This window comes from Lynx canadensis, chromosome B1 (genome assembly GCF_007474595.2).
Source record: "Lynx canadensis isolate LIC74 chromosome B1, mLynCan4.pri.v2, whole genome shotgun sequence".
In the NCBI taxonomy this organism is placed as follows: Eukaryota; Metazoa; Chordata; class Mammalia; order Carnivora; family Felidae; genus Lynx; species Lynx canadensis.
The window spans coordinates 135,507,825-135,529,371 of record NC_044306.2 but is presented as its reverse complement, the minus strand read 5'-3'; the positions used below and the strand labels follow the sequence as shown (position 1 = coordinate 135,529,371).

The 21,547-nt window shown below is 34.2% G+C and overlaps 1 protein-coding gene across 2 annotated transcripts in view; it reads left to right on the top strand.

Annotated features, from left to right (window-relative positions):
- The window catches only part of ARHGAP24 (Rho GTPase activating protein 24), a 511,574-nt gene that overhangs the window by 219,558 nt on the left and 270,469 nt on the right, over window positions 1-21,547 (top strand). The window contains exon 3 of one of the 2 annotated variants that reach the window (XM_030313510.1): window positions 16,940-17,027. In XM_030313510.1, coding sequence (XP_030169370.1) covers window positions 16,940-17,027 — 88 coding nt within the window. Of the gene's footprint in view, window positions 1-16,939; window positions 17,028-21,547 lie in introns of those variants that run through there. The other variant, XM_030313513.1, reaches the window with a different exon arrangement.

Here is a 21,547-nt window from a genome sequence, read left to right as displayed (position 1 = left end):
GTTAAAAATAAATGATAACATAAAATTCCATCTTGCTTACAAAAATTCACTTGTCATAATGAAGAATTTTAATATAGAGCCCATTTTTAATTCAGTATTTTTCTATCACTAACAATCATTAATTTAAAAATCTAGTGAAAACAGATTTTTACTAGACATGAAACACATTTCATTGAAACATGTGCTCTTAAAAAATTTATCTTTGAGATATATTACATGAGTACTCCTTTTGTTTGTATTTTTTAAATTCATATTTATTTTCTAATACCACTGCTAAATATCTATACAAAGAAGTATTGTTTTAACCCTTGCTTGTGGGTAAAGAAAATGAAGAAGTATAGTTGATCTGTTTGTGCTTTTTTATTATTCTCACCAGAGAAATTTAGAACCCTTCCTTGTACTTTCTAAATTAATATTTTACTTTCATGATCTAAGAGAAAACTGTTATCTATATTTAACTTTTATTTTTACTATGTATAGAAAAATATTTCCAGTAAAATTCTTTTTTTATTAATATTTTTATTTATTTTTTGAGAGAGAGAGAGAGATAAAGAGAGAGTGAGCACGAGCACAGGAGGGTCACACAGAGAGAGGGAGACACAGAATCTGAAGCAAGTCCCAGGCTCTGAGGTGTCAGCACATAGCCCAATGTGGGACTTGAACTCATGGACTACAAGATCATGACATGAGCTGAAGTCGGACTCCCAACTGGCTGAGCTACCCAGGTGCCCCTCCAATAAAATTCTTAATTAATACTTTGATTGTTATAATAATCATAAAATACAACTAGATTTTATATTTAGATTTCCAATTTCCTCAGAAAGAACTGGCCAAACAACAGTGATCACCTACAGGTTTTGATTTTTCATTAAAAATAAAAATGGTTAAATATAGTTTCTGCCCTTTAGACACATATGCAACATACCAGCTATATTTTCCTGAAAAAAAAAAAAAAGAAAACATAATGAACATTATGAGTGTTGGATGGCTTATTGTCCCATCCAAAAATAAGGTCACCAGTGTCTCTGGTACAAAAAATCCAGATTGATTATTTTAACGTAGAATGAAAAGGAGGCCAGCAGGACTATTGCACCCTGAGTTCTGAATTTGCACAAAGCATCTGATTTATGTCATAATTGCTTAATTTTGTATGTCTTTTTTAGAATGGAAAGGAAGTAACAGGCTTTCCACTCTATCGGCCTGTTGTTAATAGGTGGCATAATGGTCTGAGTGAGCTGAGGAAATTGTTTAGAATTTTGCTTAGTTCTAGGTCAGAGGCTTGCTGGTTTTCATTTCCTTTTTTTTTGAAGAAAAACTCCTTGCAAGATGAACCTGAAAACCCATGTATGTCTCAAACAGTATCTTGCTCAGGCCTTATTTATTCTTCAACATATGTTATTTTGAGTAACATTGTGTGTGTGTGTGTGTGTGTGTGTGTGAGAGAGAGAGAGAGAGAGAGAATTACTTTTCAATGTGTTTTGTTCTATTAGGCTATAAATATTAATAATATTAATAGGTGACATTTATTGAGTGCTACAATTCTATCCTGTACCAAATGAATTACCAAACTAGACTTGGATAAAAAAATGATCCTGATTATGGCAACTATTTACTGATCCCTAAACATATATCAGGTATTATGCTAAATACGTCACACGTATTATTTTATTTAAAACTCTAAATAACCCTCTACAGAAGGTTCTTTTTTTTAAATTTTTTTTAACGTTTTCATTTATTATTGAGAGACAGAGAGAGACAGAGCATGAGCAGGGGAGAGGCAGAGAGAGGAGGAGACACAGAATCAGAAGCAGGCTCCAGGCTCTGAGCTGTCAGCACAGAGCCTGACACGGGGCACAAACTCACAAACCGAGAGATCATGACCTGAGCTGAAGTCAGACGCTTAACCGACTGAGCCACCCAGGCGCCCCAGAAGGTTCTTTTTTTTAAACTCCATTTTACAAATGAGGAACAGAGATACAAATATTTATAATAGTTTTCTCAAATTTGTATATCTAGGATTTGGAAGTTAGAGTTTAAAACAAGTTCGTTAAAAAAATAAAAAATAAATAATACCAGTTTATTAGAATCTCAATCCTATGCTCTTTACTGTCTCTCTCTCTATATTTAAAATAATTCTAATGAATGCATGTTTTACTCCTCTTCCTGACCCCTACATCATGACTCTTACATCTTGTTGGAAAAGAAACTAAAGCTTGGGAGGTCAAAGGGCACACATTATTGGAATTCTCTTCCTAACAACCTCACCAAGTGAGGTCTCAAGTCATGTTTGAATTCCTCTGAGAATGGGGAGCTCAATTCATCTAAAAAAAACCCAATTTTATCCTTCAATATCTATTATCATTAGACAACATGAGTTACTTTGGGAGAATAAAAGGAAAAACATTATATTTTTTTATAATGTTTAACAGTTTGCAAATCCTACATACCTTGTTTGATTTTAATCTCCAAATCATCCAATGTATTAGTTCAAAAATGTACTAATAGTTATCCCTATTTTATAAATAATGAAACACCAAAAATTAGGTGGCTTAATTAATTCAGCCATTCAATCAACTTTTGCCTGTACCTTCTATATGCCTATTACCTTCTTAACTACTGGGGATAGAGAAATAAATAAAATATAGCTTGCTCCTAAGGGCTTTAGAGATCATGGCATTCTATGGGCTCAAATTCTTTCAGTGGTACAACTCTGTTTCCTTTCCCAGCAATGAACTGTCATCGTTAGAAAAATTCAGGTAGTACCCATTGTGATGTTATGATTTCCTGAGGGTTTCAAAGCTCTCATAAAATGGTGGTGTTCTCCAAGCACTTGTATAAAGAATATCCTGGAGAATAATTCACACACATTTACACACATCACATATATTTATACATACATCCACATGTGCGTGTGTGTGCAAACACCACTCACAGTTATGTCTAGATTAAGCACTTATCATTTGTAGGTGTGTACTTTAAGGACACCTTTTTTCAGCCATACAAATGGGAAGAGACAGAGGAGATCACAGAGCATGCTTTAGAGACAAGTTTGGAAGTACGTCACTTCTGCCCATTTACCACTGGTCAGAACTCAGTCATATCATCTCACCTAGATATGAGAATGATGGGGAAATGAAATCTTGCAGTGTGCTCAGGGGGGAAATGCAATGGTTGCATAAATATAGTATCAGCTCTGCTTAATTTAAGGTTTAAGAATTAATTATTAATAATATAACAGGTTAAGGAGAAAAAACATCTAAGTATTTCTATAGGTATAAAAGAAGATGTTTAAAAAAAATTAACTTCTATTCATGATATTGAAAAACAAAACAAAGCAATTCTGAGCAAACCTCCAGCAGTCATCACAGTTAATGATGACACATTGAAAGCATTCTTTCTAATACCTGGCCTTAGTTAAGAATATATGCTGTTTTACTTCAATCACCATGTTATTAGTGGGTCTTTGTCAGCAAACATAAGATAAAAGAAGAAATTGTTTAAGGGTTGGAGAAGAAGATACACAAACTGCCATTATTTACAGGCAATGTGTGTGCCTAGAAAACCCTCAAATATGTTACAGATAAGAATTTAGCAAGATTGATGTATACAAAATCGATATTCATTTTCATGCCCTAGCAGTAAACAGTTCAAAAACATATTTTTAAATCCCATTTTAAAGATCATCAAAATATACAAGGTTTATCAAAATATATGCTGATATAAATATATATACTGCATGTATAGTATATAATAGCATATATGTAATTAGAAATTTGTATATATACATATATATAAATATACACATTGTACTTATTTGTGTAAAGACATCCAAAAACCTATATTAACGGAGAGATATAACAAGTTTATGGATTGGAAGTCCTAATTCTATAAAGATTCTATTAATATTATAAAATATTTCATATTGTAGGCAGGGAATTGATGTATGGATTCAGTGCGGTGCCAACAAATATCCTAACAGGTTATTTTGGAGGGAGGAGTTGACAAGCAGTTTCTAACTTTATATGAAAGTTAATTGTGCATTAATTGTGCCTGGTTGATCTGACAGGGGCAGGTTGAGAATGCATATTTAGAATTGAAACACTTTGCTTTGTAATCATAGCTGCCAAGTCAATGTTTTTAAGGCAGAGAAAGAAGTCAATAACATTTGAGTAGTTTGGGGCAGGAGCCAGGGACAAATAATATGTATACTATCATGTGAGAGCAACTATAAAATCAATGGAACTTCTGAGATTAAAAGTATTAGACTGGGGTGCCTGGGTGACTCAGTCAGTTGAGCATCTGACTCTTGATTTCAGCTCAGGTCCTGATCTCCTGATTTGTGGGTTCAAGCCCTGCATCAGGCTCTGTGCTGATATCATGGAGCCTGCTTGGGATTCTCTGTCTCCCTCTCTCTCTGCTCCTCCCTGCTCTCCAGCTCTCTCAAAAATAAAGAAAAAAGTAAATATTAAAAGAAATATTAGACTAATGAATCCAAAATTTTATTCACTGATATTTTTCTCCAGGATTATTTTGCTAAGCAGGAAGAGTAGCTATTCGCCAAAGAAGGGCAACATTAAATTTAAAATAAAAATATTCTTATCACACACGTAGATATACCTTATCGAAGAAACTTAAATACAAAACAAAACTTTTTTTTTTACCCCCCCCCAAAATTTTTAAAATGTGACTAGGCTCATATTCATTGTAGGTTCTCAGTTCCAAGTTGCCTTAGTATATCCAGAATAATATAGAGCCCATTAGCTAGATCTTTAACACTATGAGTGGATTAACTCAAAATGACTTTTTACACAATAGGGTTATTTTTTTCATATTAAAAAATTAATATTCTTGCAAAGTAGAAATTCTGGAGTAAAAAGCCTAAGGAATATTAAAAAATTCAACTGTGTAGAGAAAACTATTAATATTTTGTGATTATATTTTCATTTTAAATATTATTTTCTTTTATTTTTGCATACTACTTTCATTTTAAACTTAATTTGTGAATACATGAAACATTCATATGATTTCAAAATCAAAACTGTATTAAATGTTTACATTGGAAACTCTTACTTCCCTCTATCCTTATTGTTCCTGCCATCATACACACACACTCCCTATAGCTAACTACCTACTTTGATTTGTCTCATGTTTATTCTTCTTTCCATGATTTTTTTCTGTGTGAATAAAGAGAAATACAAATATATGTTCTTAGTATTATCTCTTTCTTACTTAAAATATAATATTCTGAATACTTATTTCTAAACAAACTATATTTTTTCCTCTGTATAATATATATAGCTCTGTAGAGAGGTAATATACAAATTCTCTGTAGATATGACTTATTTTATTTTTATGGCTGCATAACACTCCATTAGACAGATGTATCATAGTTTCTTAAATCAATTTTTCATCGAGAAACACCTGAGTTGTTTCCAATTCTGCTCTTTGTAATGCAAACAACCTTGCAAATATGTCATTTCTTATCTTTCTGAGTATGATAAATATCACTAAAGTGGCCTCTATAAGAATTTTACCATTTTGGGGCACCTGGGAGGCTCAGTAGGTTAAGCACCCAACTCTTGGTTTCGGCTCAGGTCATGATCTCACCGTTCGTGAGTTTGAGCCTCACATTGGGCTCTGTGCTAACAGTGCAGAGCCTGCTTGGGATTCTCTCTCCCTCTCTCTGTCCCTCCCCCACTTCCACTGTCTCTGCCAAATCAGTAAACTTAAAAAAAAAAAAAGAGTTTTACCATTTTGCCCCCTACCACCTCCTACCATAAGAGTGCTGCTTTCAGAGTCCGAATGTCCATTGATGGATGAATGGATAAAGAAGATGTGGTATATATATATATACAATGGAGTATTACTCGGCAATCAAAAAGAATGAAATCTTGCCATTTGCAACTACGTGGATGGAACTGAAGGGTATTATGCTAAGCGAAATTAGTCAGTCAGAGAAAGACAAATATCATATGATTTCACTCACATGAGGACTTTAAGAGTCAAAACAGATGAAGATAAGAGAAGGGAAACAAAAATAATATAAAAACAGGGAGGGGGACAAAACATAAGAGACTCTTAAATATGGAGAACAAACAGAGGGTTACTGGAGGGGTTGTGGGAGCGGGAATGGGCTAAATGGGTAAGGGGCATTAAGGAATCTACTCCTGAAATCATTGTTATACTATATGCTAACTAATTTGGATGTAAATTAAAAAAATTAAATTAAAAAAAAAGAGCGCTGCTTTCTTTACCAACAGAATATCTTGCCAAACTTTTGTAATTTTGCAAAAGCATGTTATATTTACACAAGTAAATATCACACTGCATATGCAATTTCAGCAGCAACTATTAAGGATTATATTGAACATAATTGACTGTAGTGCAAAGAAGTAGAGAAAAGCAAAGTAGGTGTTAGCAGAAGTCAAAGGAGATTTTTTTTTTTAAAGTTCAGTGTAAAATGCAAATGTGATTAAGTTCTAGGTTGTCTTCTTCCTGCTAAAGACATTTTTCTTCCAATTAAACTTTCCAATTTTAAAATGTATTTATATAGAAAGTTATTTAACTATAAAACAATCATACTTGGTTGTTAAACAAAATTATTAAAATCATTGTATCAGCATTGGAACTATACGTTTAGTTATTATACAGCTTTTTCCAAGGTTGAACCATGGCTTTTCTACTTTATTTTTATTTACTTATTTATTTATTTTTATTTTTTTAATTTTATGTTTGAGAGCGAGAGTGTGAGTGGGGGAGGGGTAGGGAGGGAGACAGAGGATGAGAAGCAGGATCCGTGCTGTCAGCACAAGCCCCATGTGGGACTTGAACTCACAAACTACAAGATGATGACCTGAGCCAAAGTCTGATGCTCAACCAACTGAGCAACCCAGGTGTCCCTTCACTTTGTTTATAACCACACAAAGTGTTTATTAGTTATTTAAGATAAAAGTTTAAATGGGAATATTTTAATTATCATCAATTTTCTGGTCTATTGAAAATGGCTTATTGGGGCGCCTGGGTGGCGCAGTCGGTTAAGCGTCCGACTTCAGCCAGGTCACGATCTCGCGGTCCGTGAGTTCGAGCCCCGCGTCGGGCTCTGGGCTGATGGCTCAGAGCCTGGAGCCTGTTTCCGATTCTGTGTCCCCCTCTCTCTCTGCCCCTCGCCCGTTCATGCTCTGTCTCTCTCTGTCCCAAAAATAAATAAACGTTGAAAAAAAAAATTTTTTTTAAAAAAGAAAATGGCTTATTGAACTCTTATTTTTAGGGGTCCCAGGTTTTCCCGTAATAGACATTATGTAGCTATGTTTTTGCTCTTCATATTTCTGTTCCATAATGAGACATAAACTCCAAAAGAAAAGAATTTTTTTTTCTTTTTCTCCTACTGCCGTAGACTTCATTTCAAACCTTTGACCTTTACCACCTTCTGAACAGCTGACATTTCTTTTTCTAGCTGAGAAATAATGAATGTTGTAAAATGGTATATATTGTTGGACACAAAATACAAAAAGTCAAAGTCCCAGTAGTTAATTGAGACAGTTTAGCAATTGAACTCAGTCCTCTCCAAATAAAGACCCTTAACCTTGCTAAGAACATTCTATCCTGGTTTTCCAAGAACAAGAACGTGTCACTGATCAGTTCCTACTATTGAGAATAGAGAGTGGGGTAAAGGGGGGATTTTCTTTGGCTACTATCTAATTTCAGTACCTTGTATACTGTGGACTCTCCCTGAAAATAATTGGATAATTAAAGGTTAGAGATCCCTTACCAGCACTTGAGAATTAGTAGTGGATTTTAAAACCTTAGTTTCTTACAGCCTTCTCACAAGGAACCATTGGAAGGTTTGTTTCAAAGTATGTTTTATAGGTATTAATTTATATGTATTAATTTCCTTTGACTGCTGTAACAAATTCCCACAAATTTGTTGTCTTGAAACAACAGGAATTTATTCTGTCACAGTTCTGGAGTCCAGAAGTAGGAAATCAAGGTATATAGGCAGGGCCAGACTTCTTTCAGAGGCTCTAGGAGGGAACTCTTCCAGTTCTGTGAGCATTTCTTGGCTTGTGACCGACTGTGTTTTTCCAGTTTCTTGCATCTATTTCCACGTGGCCTCCTGTGTGGATATCATATCTGCCTCTTTTATAAGGATATTTGTGATTATATTTAAGCATCACCTAGATAATCTAGGATAATTCCCTGTCAGGATTCTTAACTTAATTACATCTGGAGACCTTTTTTCTCTGGTAAAAGAACATTTACAGGTTCCAGGAATTAGGACCTGCTATCTTTGGGTGGCCATTATTCAGAGTACTATACTACATTTAAAAATTTTCTTGAACTGTCTTTCATAGTCCTTACTGCAAAGCAGAAATTTAACCTCTAGATTCCAAAAGGCCTCTATCCAACCCTGCTTTCTCCTGTCATTTTTCTTTGCTTTAAAAATCTATTTGTATGTTTTTTCTTGGTATGCAAGTAAAATGCGCTCATTGTTTTAAAGTTATTTTAAAAGTAGGAAAACTTAGCAAAATAAAAATCATCTATGACCTGAATATTCCAAGATAATCACTACTAACATTTCCATTTTTCCCCTAAGCATTTAGTATCCTCAGCATATAGTACATAATAAATATACAACTGATGAAAAAACAAATAAGCAAATGAACTAATAAATTGCATTGTAGCTTTCTATCATATAAAGGAAGTGGAACTTGAACTTCAGGAGGGTCAAGTTGCATCTCTGCACTTTAACAGCTACACAGCTGTATGCTACTCAATCTATTTACGCCTCAACATTCCTGCTGTGTAATGGACAGATATAACTGTAACTCCACATAGGGTTTTTTAGAAGATTACAATAATCAGAGAAGTTGGCACATAAGTCTCAGTAGATGTAGCTGTAAGGTTCAAGCTGGAAAAGGGGGATTTCACTCCAAAGGGAAGACTTTAGAGTAGAAATTGTTGGGGGATGGATTTTAGGTCAACTTTTGAATTTTTTTCTTCCAAGTATAATCTTTCAAAAATGGCATGGAACACCATCAGAAAACTAGTGAGATATTTTAGTCAAATTTCTGAGGACTGTGGTATTTAAAAGGGATTCATATATTTGATAAGCATGAGTAAGGTCATTTCTAAGGTCTCTACCAATTTTGAGAGTGTGATTATAGAACTTTGATTTTTGAACAATCGTGTCTTCATTTTCCCACATTTCTAATCTGTTCTCCCCCTGTTGTCAAGGAATTTCTTCATTTTCCAGTAAATCAAAAACATGTAGACAATGATCTAAATGTAGCTAGAATGGTAATGGCCATGTTTCCAGAGTGAATATTCATGCAGGAGGACTCCATTGGGGAAGAAATTGTTGTGCTTCTGTTCTGTCCAGAGTGGGTGTTCACATGGGTCCTTGTGTCTGAGAAGAAAGGGTTAAAAGCTTTTAAATGAATCATATCAAAATATATTACATATTTTTCTCCATCACAATTAGTGCACAATTAATTAGCGTCCTAGGATCTGAACATATGTAATAATATTATGCAAATGCTGTTTTAAATAAAAATGAGCCCAGAATGACAATGCCTCTCAAGTGCTAAATCTGCAGTTAATAGAAACTAGCAACATGAGACATTTATATAGAGAATTTATTTCTATTTATTCAGTAATTGTAAGATAGTCTCATGCTATTATGTTTGCCATGGTTAATTTAAATAATGGTTTGAAAATATTACATCTATTATTTTGAGGAAAAACAGTACATTCTACAATGAGCACAGCTTTATGAATACTGTGCTACTTTCTCTACAAGACAATTTATAACAGTGCTTAGGTCAGTGGTCCCCAAAGAGTTTGCACATCAAAATTACTTTGGAAGATTCTAAAACTGTACAGATTTGCAAGTCTCCCCTTCACTTCCCTCCCCAACAACATTCCAGGAATTGGTGTAACTCATTTCACAGGCTAAGAAGAAACTTAATAACTCTTCATAAAACTTCTTCAAACTGCTTTAAATAGCAGTAATTGATTAGAAGTAGGAACATAAACTGGGTTAATAATCAAAGATATAGTCCTTAAAGCAGCTTGTATTCATTTACTCAATCATTTTTTGTTCAAATTTGTGTTAGGAATTTACTGTACCAGGATCTTCGCCTCCCTGAGCTTCATTTCCTCATCAATAAAATGAGAAATACCTAGATCACAGAGTCACTGAGCATATTAATGATACAAATAGCATACATATTGGTTTAGCAAGGTAGCAGGTAAGAAATGTTAGCAAACATCATTATCAATCTCATGCTATGCTATTTATTATTAAGATTGTTAATTAGAGATTTGTTTGTTTTGGTTAGTCTAGCCTTTCAAACATGATAGTCAGTAAAAAATAACTTAAAATTTTCTAATTAGTTTATCTCCCTGTTTACTTGATTAGATAATAATATTAGCAGATATATATTGAACCTTTACTAGAACTACCTCATTATTTGGAGATTAGTAAAACATGGGGCCACACTATCTTTGGGGCTTCTGGGATACACGAAAGATTTTTTTTTTTATTAAACACAGCTAAGAAATAGTATGTATCAGGCATTTTTCTACAAACTACCCATATTTGCTCACAGTGATTTTATGAAGTCAGTTCTATTTTTAATCTCATTTTAAGAATGTAGAACCTGAGTCAAAGGGAGGATACCTGTCTTGCCTGAAGTTAGTGGGCTAATCGGTGGTAGAGGGGGAATCTGAACCCAGAGCAGATTTACCTAACCACAGAATTAAGTGTCATTGGTAGATTGTTACATGGCTAGAGTGTTTCTGGGTACAATTTTAGATATTTGTTTTCTAATTTTCTACTTTCCCTGTGTGATCCTAAGATCCAGGAGTGCAAAGACATTATTGGATTTTCTCACCATTATATCCTTTGTGCCCAGGAGGGGGCCTGAGTCATGCCAGGTGTTGTTTAATAAATATTTGTTGAATGACTTAATGAAAGTACTTGCTGCAAAGAAAAAATAAAGTAAAATCAACCTATGGTACTATAAAAAAACTTCTGAATAATAGTTTGCCCTTGATGTCATTTCCCAACCTCTGTCTAATTGCATTAAAAATACACATATATATTGTCAAGCTGAGACTTTGCCCAGTCCATGATGTTCATGATCACTTTTAGTGCTGGAAAAAAAAAAAAATTCTTACTATTAAGTTTATAGAAAGTAACAGAGCTACTGCACATGCATACATTTTTTTTTCAATCCAAATTCCAGATAGGAAGATTACTATACTTATTTTCAACATGATCTTGCTTTACCCCAATATCTGGTGGTTTTGGCTCAGTGATTTAACTAGAGAGGAGCTTCTTTTTTTAATAGCAATTTCAGCTATTTAGCTGAAAATGAGATACTATTATGGTTCTGAATTATGTTTCTTTTGCCAACTCTTAGCTCTTAAGCTATAAAATATTTTGTTTAATGTATTATCTCATTTTGACATTTTAAAAATTGTTTAGAAAGAGATATTCCCTGTAAGGGATAAAAAGTAAGCTTAATTCCATTCTGAATATGCTGATTAGTTATTGACATGTAATTACTACCATATGTACTGAACTCTGATCAAAAAGGTTACATCTCCTTCTTATACTTGATTCTCTTCTCTGTGATCATCCAAAATTTCCAGTGAGGCATATTGAACATCAGGGGTAATATGCCATTTCTTAGAAAACTGAAAGCACTTGCACCCTGACTATTTTGTTACTCCAGATCCCAGCAAGAAATTGATGGCTCCACCTTAAAAGTGCTAATTGTAGAGTGTATGATAAAGAAACCATTTATAAAGTGTTGGGAAGGCTCATAGAAACCCACAGATAGGGAAAACATCCTGGGTCTGTTAGAGCTACTAGAACCTGGGGAAGCCTGCAAATTTAGGGATGTGGACTAAGGTATCCAATGCAACTAAGGCCAATTTTCTGGCTAGCTTGGAGGAGGATAGGTCAATAAATATCTCAGTCTGTCTCTTTTGTGGCCTTCTGATTTTATGCTATGATTTCTCAAATCCAACCTGAAGTCAACAGTCAAGAGAGCCTGGTTTATGCAATTTATAGAGATTAGTTTCCAGGGGTACAGAATAGAGTGATAGGTGGAAAGAAGATGGGGGGGGGGTGGGCAAATAGAGAACATCCAATCTAGCTATTACCAGGAAATTAAAGACTATCACACAATTTTGGCTCAAATACATGGACTCAGTGGAGTTTAATTCTTACTAATTCCCCATTTCAAATAAGAGGTATCACCTTTCTTCTAGATATACAGAAGAGAGAAACTGAAGTAATCTTTGACTCTTTCTTCTTCATTCTCTATGTTTAAACTGTGCCCAGTTTCTATTTCCAAAAATTGTATCTCCAGTAATGCATTGCTGATGCAAATTTATGCCATTTCTGCTGCAAATACATTTGTGTAAGTCTTGATGTTGTCATTTATGACAAATTAATTGCTTCATAGTAACATATTTTTAAGAAGTTGGTATTCCTCAATCTCCATCTGCTTTGCTCAAGAGTATACTCTTGTTCTCAGTTGTGGATGTTAAGTGCAGCGTCCTCTGCCCAAGGGTAGACTTTCCAGGGGGTGTCCTCAATGTCACCAAATCATTACCTCCTAATTATTCCTTCATGTGAAAATTCTCTTATTCTAATGTGTTATGCACATATGGCTCTAATTACTGCTTTTGTTGATGTTATTTCCTCCATTTTAGAAGATTACCCCTACCTCACTAAATATTAAAATCTAATCTTCCTTTAAAAATTATTTTTTCATATTACCTTTCTTAACTAATCAGACTACACTAATGACACTCTCTTCTTAAACTCTTATATTTGTTTGGTTTTCTATATACTTTGGTACTTATTTCATGTATAGTCATATAATATGTTATTCTTATATTGAAAGTAAAGAGTTTATTTCTTTTCCATACTTCACACCATCTGAAATAATATCTGACATATGGTAGTGTCTCAATAAACTACTTCTCAATCAGATTGGGCACTTTTATTTTACGTGCTCACTAGTTGTTTATTTGTTTGCTTAGCTAATTTAGAGTACTCTGGAAGAATTAACTAAACCCATACAAACAGTGCATACTTTTTGACTACTAATTTCTCTCTTAGGGCTTTGTCCTTTAGAATAAGTTAAGGAGGAGCTCAAAGATTTAGCTTCATGGGTGTTCATGAAAATATTCTTTATTATAACACTTGAAGAAAACCATAAATACTTTACATGAACAGAGGGTGTAAAAGTATGTATATTCAAGCAAGCACTATACTATACATCTTTAAAAAATTATGTTGGGGCGCCTGGGTGGCTTAGTCTTTTAAGTGTCCAAGTAGTTGGCTCAAGTCATGATCTCACAGTTCATGAGTTCGAGCCCCCTGTCAGGCTCTGTGCTGACAGTGTGGAGCCTGCTTGGGATTCTCTCTCTCCCTTTTCCTCTGACTCTCCCCTGCTTATGCTCTCTCTCTCTTTCTCTCAAAATAAATAAACTTTAAAAAATTAAAATTAAAAATGTTATCAATTATTAAATTGGCATACTAACAATACATGATTTTTAAGTTTTGAGGCAGATAATAAATAAGGCTTTATTTTGATTACTTTTTAAATAAAAATTACTGTAGCTGTTAATACACACATATACATAAATATATACAAATACAGGAAGATGTATAAGTGCTAACATTAGTTATCTATGGTGGTGGGTAAATTATAGATTTTTAAAATTTCTCTGCATTTTTTAACAATATCATATTACAGAGTATTTGAAATAACTATCACAATTAAGACCCTTCTCTTAGTTATAGACTTTAACTACATGGTTTCTATACAAGGTGATCAAGTTAAATTACTAGATTTCAGTTAAATTACTTTATTTTATAATTAAATGACAATGAATTAACCACAGCAAATGTTTGTCAATTACAATATATCCTGCCCTAAACATTATCTACTAATACTTGAACTATTATGCTCTCATCATAATTTTCTTGGAAAACAGCTAAAATATAAAATCTGGAAGATGTCAAATTTTAAAAGTGAAAATAAAAATTTCAGCCAGAAGTAGCTATTTCACATGTATGAAAAAGAAAACAAAGAATAGCACTACTCTGTCTTTTAATAATCAAGTGAGGTACTTTGGGATTTCATGGAAGAGACTGACTCATGCAAGAGAATTATTTATGCAGGAGAGTGGCTTGAATTCAACTTACAGGATATATGTACATTTTAAGATCCTAAGTAGAGCCTGAAGACATAGAATTAAACAGGAGTCATGTGTACACACATACAAACATACAGGCATACGTGCACCCATAAGTGAATATTGTATTTGTCTGGAAGGTTAGATGCTATATTCTAACACCCAGCTAAATCACAAATTTAATTACTTCACAAAATCATTTCAGGAAGTAAAACAAACTCTTCATTGAAACAGCTGATTTTTATCACTTTATATGGAAACCATATAGATTAAACCTATATATTAAAAAGTCTTAATTACGATGAATATTTTCAAAGTGTTTTGTAATTTAAAAAATTATTGAAAACACCAGAAACTGGTGATCCATGGGCCAAGGACACTAGATATGATGAGAAGTAAGAAAATTTACTTCCTGGAGGAGGAAAAAAAAGGTAGTACCTCTAAAACTTCCTCTTGTAAGCAAGGAGGGGGAGGGGGATGTCTAACCTATAATTCCTTAGGTTTTAGTTAGGGAGTGCTATGCTTTAACACTCTACGCCTAGATGTAGGGACAGAGTTGATGACTATAATTTTCTGTGCCAAATCAGGTAGGATGAAACCTGAGTAAAATATTACTTGAGCTAAATATTGCTTCAAACTGGCAAAACTGGATGATATAATCTTGTTGACAATAACATAGGCTTTTAAATCCAGCATTCTTGGTTTATAATCTTGGCTTTACTACACTAACAGTACTTATTCACTCAACAATATACTTTTTTTCAGCGTTAGCCTTATGTTAGGCAAAATACTAGGCATTGGTGGTAAATTAGAGAGCAAAACACACATTATCCTTACTCCTTTACAGTTTAATGATGGAGATAGACATTAATAAAATAATTTTACAAATAGCATAGTTACATACAGTAGTAAATCATCCAGGAACATTTTCTGGAAGCTATACAAGTATATTTTGGATGTAATCAATCTGTGAAATGGTTATAAAACAATCCAGGAAAGAATACAGTCCTAAGGTAGATGGGAGTATGACACTATTTATAGAAAAGGAGTTGGCTTGATTACAGAAAGTCATAGAAAGCATCAGAAGCATAAGAGCAGAAAAATGAGCTTATAGATTTGGGTGGAAGTAGACCCAAAGGTCTATTGATCTGAGGACAAATAAAAGTCATTGAAGATTTTTAAGCAAGAAAATTGCAAGGTGAAGTTTCTGTTTCTAAAGATACTTGGAATGCATTAAGAAAAAAAAATGGATTGAAAGATGTTTGAGTATTATGGAGAATTCAGTGAATGGACTTTGAAACATACAAGACCACAAACAATAGTCACTTGAGTGTTAGTACAGATATACTAAGGATGATGACTCCTACATTTCTGGCTTTTGCAACTGATTGGAAGAAGATGCCAGTCACAAAGCTAGTGAATACCTAAACAGGACCAAAATTAATTGCATTTTAATTTGACTAAATTTAGTTTAAGATGCTTTTGCTATGCAAATGGAAAGGCAAATAAGTTCTTGGATATAAAGTTCTGAAAATTAGAGAGTCCTGAGTTAGAAATACTAATCTGAGGGGTGCTTGGCTGGCTCAGTCAGTGGACCCTGCGACTCCTGATCTCAGGGTCGTGAGTTCCAGCCCCATGTTGGGCATGAAGCCTAGTTAAAATTAAAAGGAGAAGAAGAAGAAGAAGAAGAAGAAGAAGAAGAAGAAGAAGCAGCAGCAGCAGCAGGGGGAAGGGGAAAAATATTAATCTGATATTCATTGGTTTATAGTTGGTTATTGAAGTCATAGACATGAATGAGATAGTTCTGAGAAAGAGAAAATAGAGTCAGAAGAGAAGGAATAATTGGATACATCTTTGAAACACTTTAATATTTAAAGGCCACTTAGAGCCAGGAAAAGAGACTCTACCAAGTCTCAAAGTAAGAGAAAAACCTGGAGAAAACCGAGAAGGTGCTTCAAGAAAGAATGGTTAATAGTGCTGAATCCTGCTGGGAAGTCAAATTTATTGAAGATTGAGAATTGTTAAGCATGAAGCTTGTGAGAATCAGGTAATTGGAATTGTGGGTGCACAAACGAGGCTGCAGTGGACACGTGTAAAGAAATATATCGTGTAAAGAAATAGATTCAATGTAGGCAGCTCTTTGGTAGGCAAGGGGGGAAAAGATGATAGCTGGAACAGGAGGAGTCAAAGTAGTATCTTGTAATGGGATAGAACTTTAAGTATGTCTTAGTACTGATGGAAATAATACACTAAAGAGAGAGAAATCTAACGGAAAAGGAAGGAATAATCAAGGGATGACTATGGCAACCTTGGCTGAGTTATTTAATGCCTTCGCTTTGGTTTTCACAGCTATAAAATGGGGAAAATAACACCTACCTTATAACACTGTTCTAACAATTAAATAATATGATGTTGGTAGAAGGCTCAGTAAAAATTTTGGCACGCAGAATGCATTTAATAAATTGGTGCTTAAAATGAACTCGGTACCTAATACAGTATCTTATATACATTGGGTGGTCAACAAAAACGTGTTAAATGTTGAATTAATATGATTCTGTTACATGATTTTTGATTAGTTGGGAATATAAATGAGTCTGATGTGTATTACTATATACTGGATTACAGATACACTTTGGATATTTACTGATGATAATGATGATGATATCCAATATTTGCCCTCTGATGATGTTGATGTTTGGGGCATTTGTGTTCACAGGGTACTATTTTTCTGCCTGGAAATAAAGTCCTTGAACATCCCTGCAATGAAGAGAGCCCAGGAAAATTCCTTTTTGAAGTAGTTCCAGGTAAGGCATTTTTCTGGTTTGATTAAGTGACTGACATTCTGTGTTGGTAAAAGTGAAGACATACAACTTTTAGTCTTCTTGAGTTGTGGCTAAGAACATTAATTTGAGAAGGCAAGTGTCAAATTTGGTTAGTTTTTACACAGATAGTGATTCCAGGTTTATACACCAGTACAAATGATGGTACACACACACGCAGTGCACATATGGCCACGTGACTATTGGATATCCATTCATCCATGTGACTCCAGAGTTGACCAGAAGACATGGAACAGCATTTATAAGGGACTAATGGAGACAAAATTAGTTTTATAATGTTCTTGTGATGTGAAATTTAGCAAGGTGTGACAGGTAGAGTGGCTTACCCAGCTGATTCACTGTAATATTTCTCCACAAACTGCATCTTGAAGGAACCTTTGCTATAAAAATAAAACAAAACAAAAATCCTCCTTCAATGACTAACTAAGTATTGCTATTCTGTACCCCAGCTTTGCTCCCAACCAAACACTTCCACATGTTTGGCTTGTAGTATTGAGGATGTCTCTGCCAAGCCATTAGATCCTGCAGTTCAATTTCTTCAACATCTGTTCATTTTTTTCTAGTCATCTGCATCCCTCTCTCAGAGTACCTGATCTCCACTGAAATGTTTGACCCACCCAATAACAATTTTTTCAAGGCCGCAATCTATTTCTTTGATCAGTTCTTTAGCCCTTCCTTAATCCTTGATGTAAGAAAAAAGGTTGAGAATGTGGTTTTTATAGCATTGGTGCTGGCTGACCCAGTTCATGCGCTACTGACCCTGATTTAATCACAGTCTAGGGTGTGTGTGAATTTATTTGGGTGACTAATATGTAATGCATATCAATAATGCTGGCACAATGGCAGTCAATAAAACATTTTTCCCAGATTTATAAATGCTGGGAATCTAAAATGTGGAAGCATATTTTTCCCCTTCACTGAAAACAGCTGTAGCACTGAGTTCATCTGGCTCATGATGGAATCCATGACTAAATGTTAATTGATGCAGCTGAAGTGCAGAAAGGTTAGTCAGATGCATTGTGTTATTTGTCTCCCCCCAGGGAGAACACATTGTAAGAAACCTGAATCTTGTTTGCTCTATTAAAATCTTTTTATACTTACTTTTTAGTGGAATACCCTGTAAAGAACCAAATTCCAGATGTTGCAAAGTCTTTGAAGTATCACTGGAGGAAATTTCTTTCTCTATTTATTCACAATATTAGTGCCTATTGGCTTTTAAGTGAGCATGGTATTAAACTGACAGCTTTGACTCTGTCTCCAATAATACTAAAGGTCTGCTTTCCCATTCTGTCTACTAAATATGTAAAAATTTCATCTTTTGGTGAAGGTGTTCTAATATAACATAGATGGATATTGTCAAGATTGTTCTAGAGAGAACTGGGCCTTCGAACCCAGGAAGTCTCAAAACTTCCCCTCTAAGATTGTTTCTCTAGGGGATGCATTTCATATATGGGGAATATGATATATGGCTTTTGATGAGCAAAGCTTAAGAAGTTTAAGACTCTGTGATGTGAAATCTGACGGTTGTCTTTTAAAAAAAAAACAAAAAACAAAAAAAAACACATTCTCAAGGAAATTTAGGTTTGCTGCAGTAATTATGGAAATAAACATACTATGCCCATAGCTCATTTGAAAAGATGCTTCCTGAATCATTAACACAATATGTAATATTTTCTAAATTAGGTCTTATAATTCTAAATTATCTTAAGGAGTGATAAGAGAATTGTGCCAAATGCTTCTTTAAAGAGAAAGTTGGAGAAACACCATGGCTTCATTAAGAATTCAGTGTTTGTGCCATGAATTTTGGTCATTGAGGCTTTATTGGTGTGTCCCTTCAATTAAAATAGAATTTCCAGACAAATGCTTCTGTATTTGTATGAAAATGTGGGAATCTAAATCACATGATTTTTAACCATTTTTGCAATATTAGAATTACTGACTATACTGGATTTATTTTTGCAAATGAGAAGGATAAGATGATATTTTCTAATTATTCTAATTAGGTGATAGCTGGACACAGAGAATCTAGAAAGTTGCAAGAATGTGTTCATTTGTCAGAAAGTGTGAGACAGAAAAGATTGCAGAAATGTGGTCAATGCTTTGTACAGAACCTTCTTTTGTAGGCCTGACTAGCAGCAGATTCTTATAACATATACTTATTCTATATTGGCTTTCTCTGAGGAATTCTCTCCATCACCATTTTTGAAAACCCATGCTACAAATGATGTTTACAGATCCAAAATGATTCTGTCTTTATGTACAAATACCTCAAGCCCAACTACCAAGGTATATCGATGGATAGGATTAAATACTTTAATCCCAACTGCCTATAATGATTTCTAACAAAACTGACAAAAAGCTTTCTGAAAGCTCTTTGCCAAACATTCTGGTACTATATATACATACACACATTTGTGTGTGTGTGCAGATATACGTAAGTTTATGTATATATGCATACATATATACATACATATATATGCATACATAAACAGAATAGTTTATCTGTATATGTGCTATATATCTTTTTAATTCTGTATATTATCGAATATTATAGAATATAATTCTTTATATAGAACTATTTATAATTTATATATATCCATATGTGCTATGTAGATAGGAGTTGTTTTGTTTCATTTTTGTTTTACTTTAGTCTGAAATGTCCTCTGAAATTAAGTAATAGTCATGTGTAAATAATCAAAAAAAAGATTTTACAATAGAATCAAAGTTCTCAGTTTACATTCCCACCAACAGTGCAAGAGGGTTCCCGTTTCTCCACATCCTCGCCAGCATCTATAGTCTCCTGATTTGTTCATTTTGGTGACTCTGACTAGCGTGAGGTGATATCTGAGTGTGGTTTTGATTTGTATTTCCCTGATAAGGAGCGACGTTGAGCATATTTTCATGTGCCTGTTGGCCATCCAGATGTCTTCTTTAGAGAAGTGTCTATTCATGTTTTCTGCCCATTTCTTCACTGGATTATTTGTTTTTCAGGTGTGGAGTTTGGTGAGCTCTGTATAGATTTTGATACTAGCCCTTTGTCCGATATGTCATTTGCAAATATCTTTTCCCATTCCATTGGTTGCCTTTTAGTTTTGTTGATTGTTTCCTTTGCAGTGCAGAAGCAATAGCACTGCTAGGAATTTACCCAAGGGATACAGGAGTGCTGATGCATAGTGGCACTTGTACCCCAATGTTTATAGCAGCACTTTTAACAATAGCGAAATTATGGGAAGAGCCTAAATGTCCATCAACTGATGAATGGGTAAAGAAATTGTGGTTTATATACACAATGGAATACTATGTGGCAATGAGAAAGAATGAAATCTGGCCTTTTGTAGCAACGTGGATGGAACTGGAGAGTGTTATGCTAAGTGAAATAAGCCATACAGAGAAAGACAGATACCATATGTTTTCACTCTTATGTGGATCCTGAAAAACTTAACAGAAGTCCATGGGGGAGGGGAAGGAAAAAGAAAAAAAAGTTAGAGAGGGAGGGAGCCAAAACATAAGAGACTCTTAAAAACTGAGAATAAACTGAGGGCTGATGGGGTGTGGGAGGGAGGAGAGGGTGGGTGAAGGGCATTGAGGAGGGCACCTGTTGGGATGAGCACTGGGTGTTGTATGGAAACCAATTTGACAATAAATTTCATATTTAAATAAATAAACAAATAAATAAATAAATAAACAAACAAACATTAAAAAAATGTTCTCTGATTTTTGTATATGACTCAATTATATTTCTTTGTATAGTATATTTCCATGCAGATTTTAAACTTTTGTGAAAATCTATCTGAAAACAAATCTACCATAATTTAGGATTAATTTATTTTAGTCTTACTATTATCTCATGAAATGAATTGTGTCTGGATAATGCCATGATTTATACCATTTCACATAATTTTTTTTCCTATTTCCCTACTTGTTATTCAAAAAGGAGATGTTAGCCAAATTGGCAAATTTGAAGACTTTGCTGTCAGGCATGCCAAATTTTAGACTGGAGTGAACTTTTATGGCCAAGTGCTAAGCTTTTGGGAAATGTGGTTGAGAAAGGAATGTTGGCAGAATTTAATGTATAGTACTTGAAGTAAGAAAATGCATTCAGTCTTTTTGCTTCTTAAAATGTGTTCTGGTCAAATTTTCCTTATGATGTTTAAAAAATAAACAGAATAATTAATAGATGATGATGTCTCAACCTTCTTTAAAGAATAGTCTGTCACAGGGAGAAGACATAATGATTCAGAGGCAGAAAGGCAAAAGGAGACGAGGAAGTGTATGCTCCATAAGTGTTAGGAGCCATGTCTTTCTTCTCATCATGGCATCTCTAACACATGGTACAGTATGATGCAGGGTACTGGATGAATACTTATTGAAGTGTATATGTTTACCAGGTTCACGGCAGACTCTCAATTGTATGAAATGATTTTATTGTCAGCAATAGCTACTCCTAAATTGGCTATGCTGAACTCTTATTTCCTGCTGTGTAA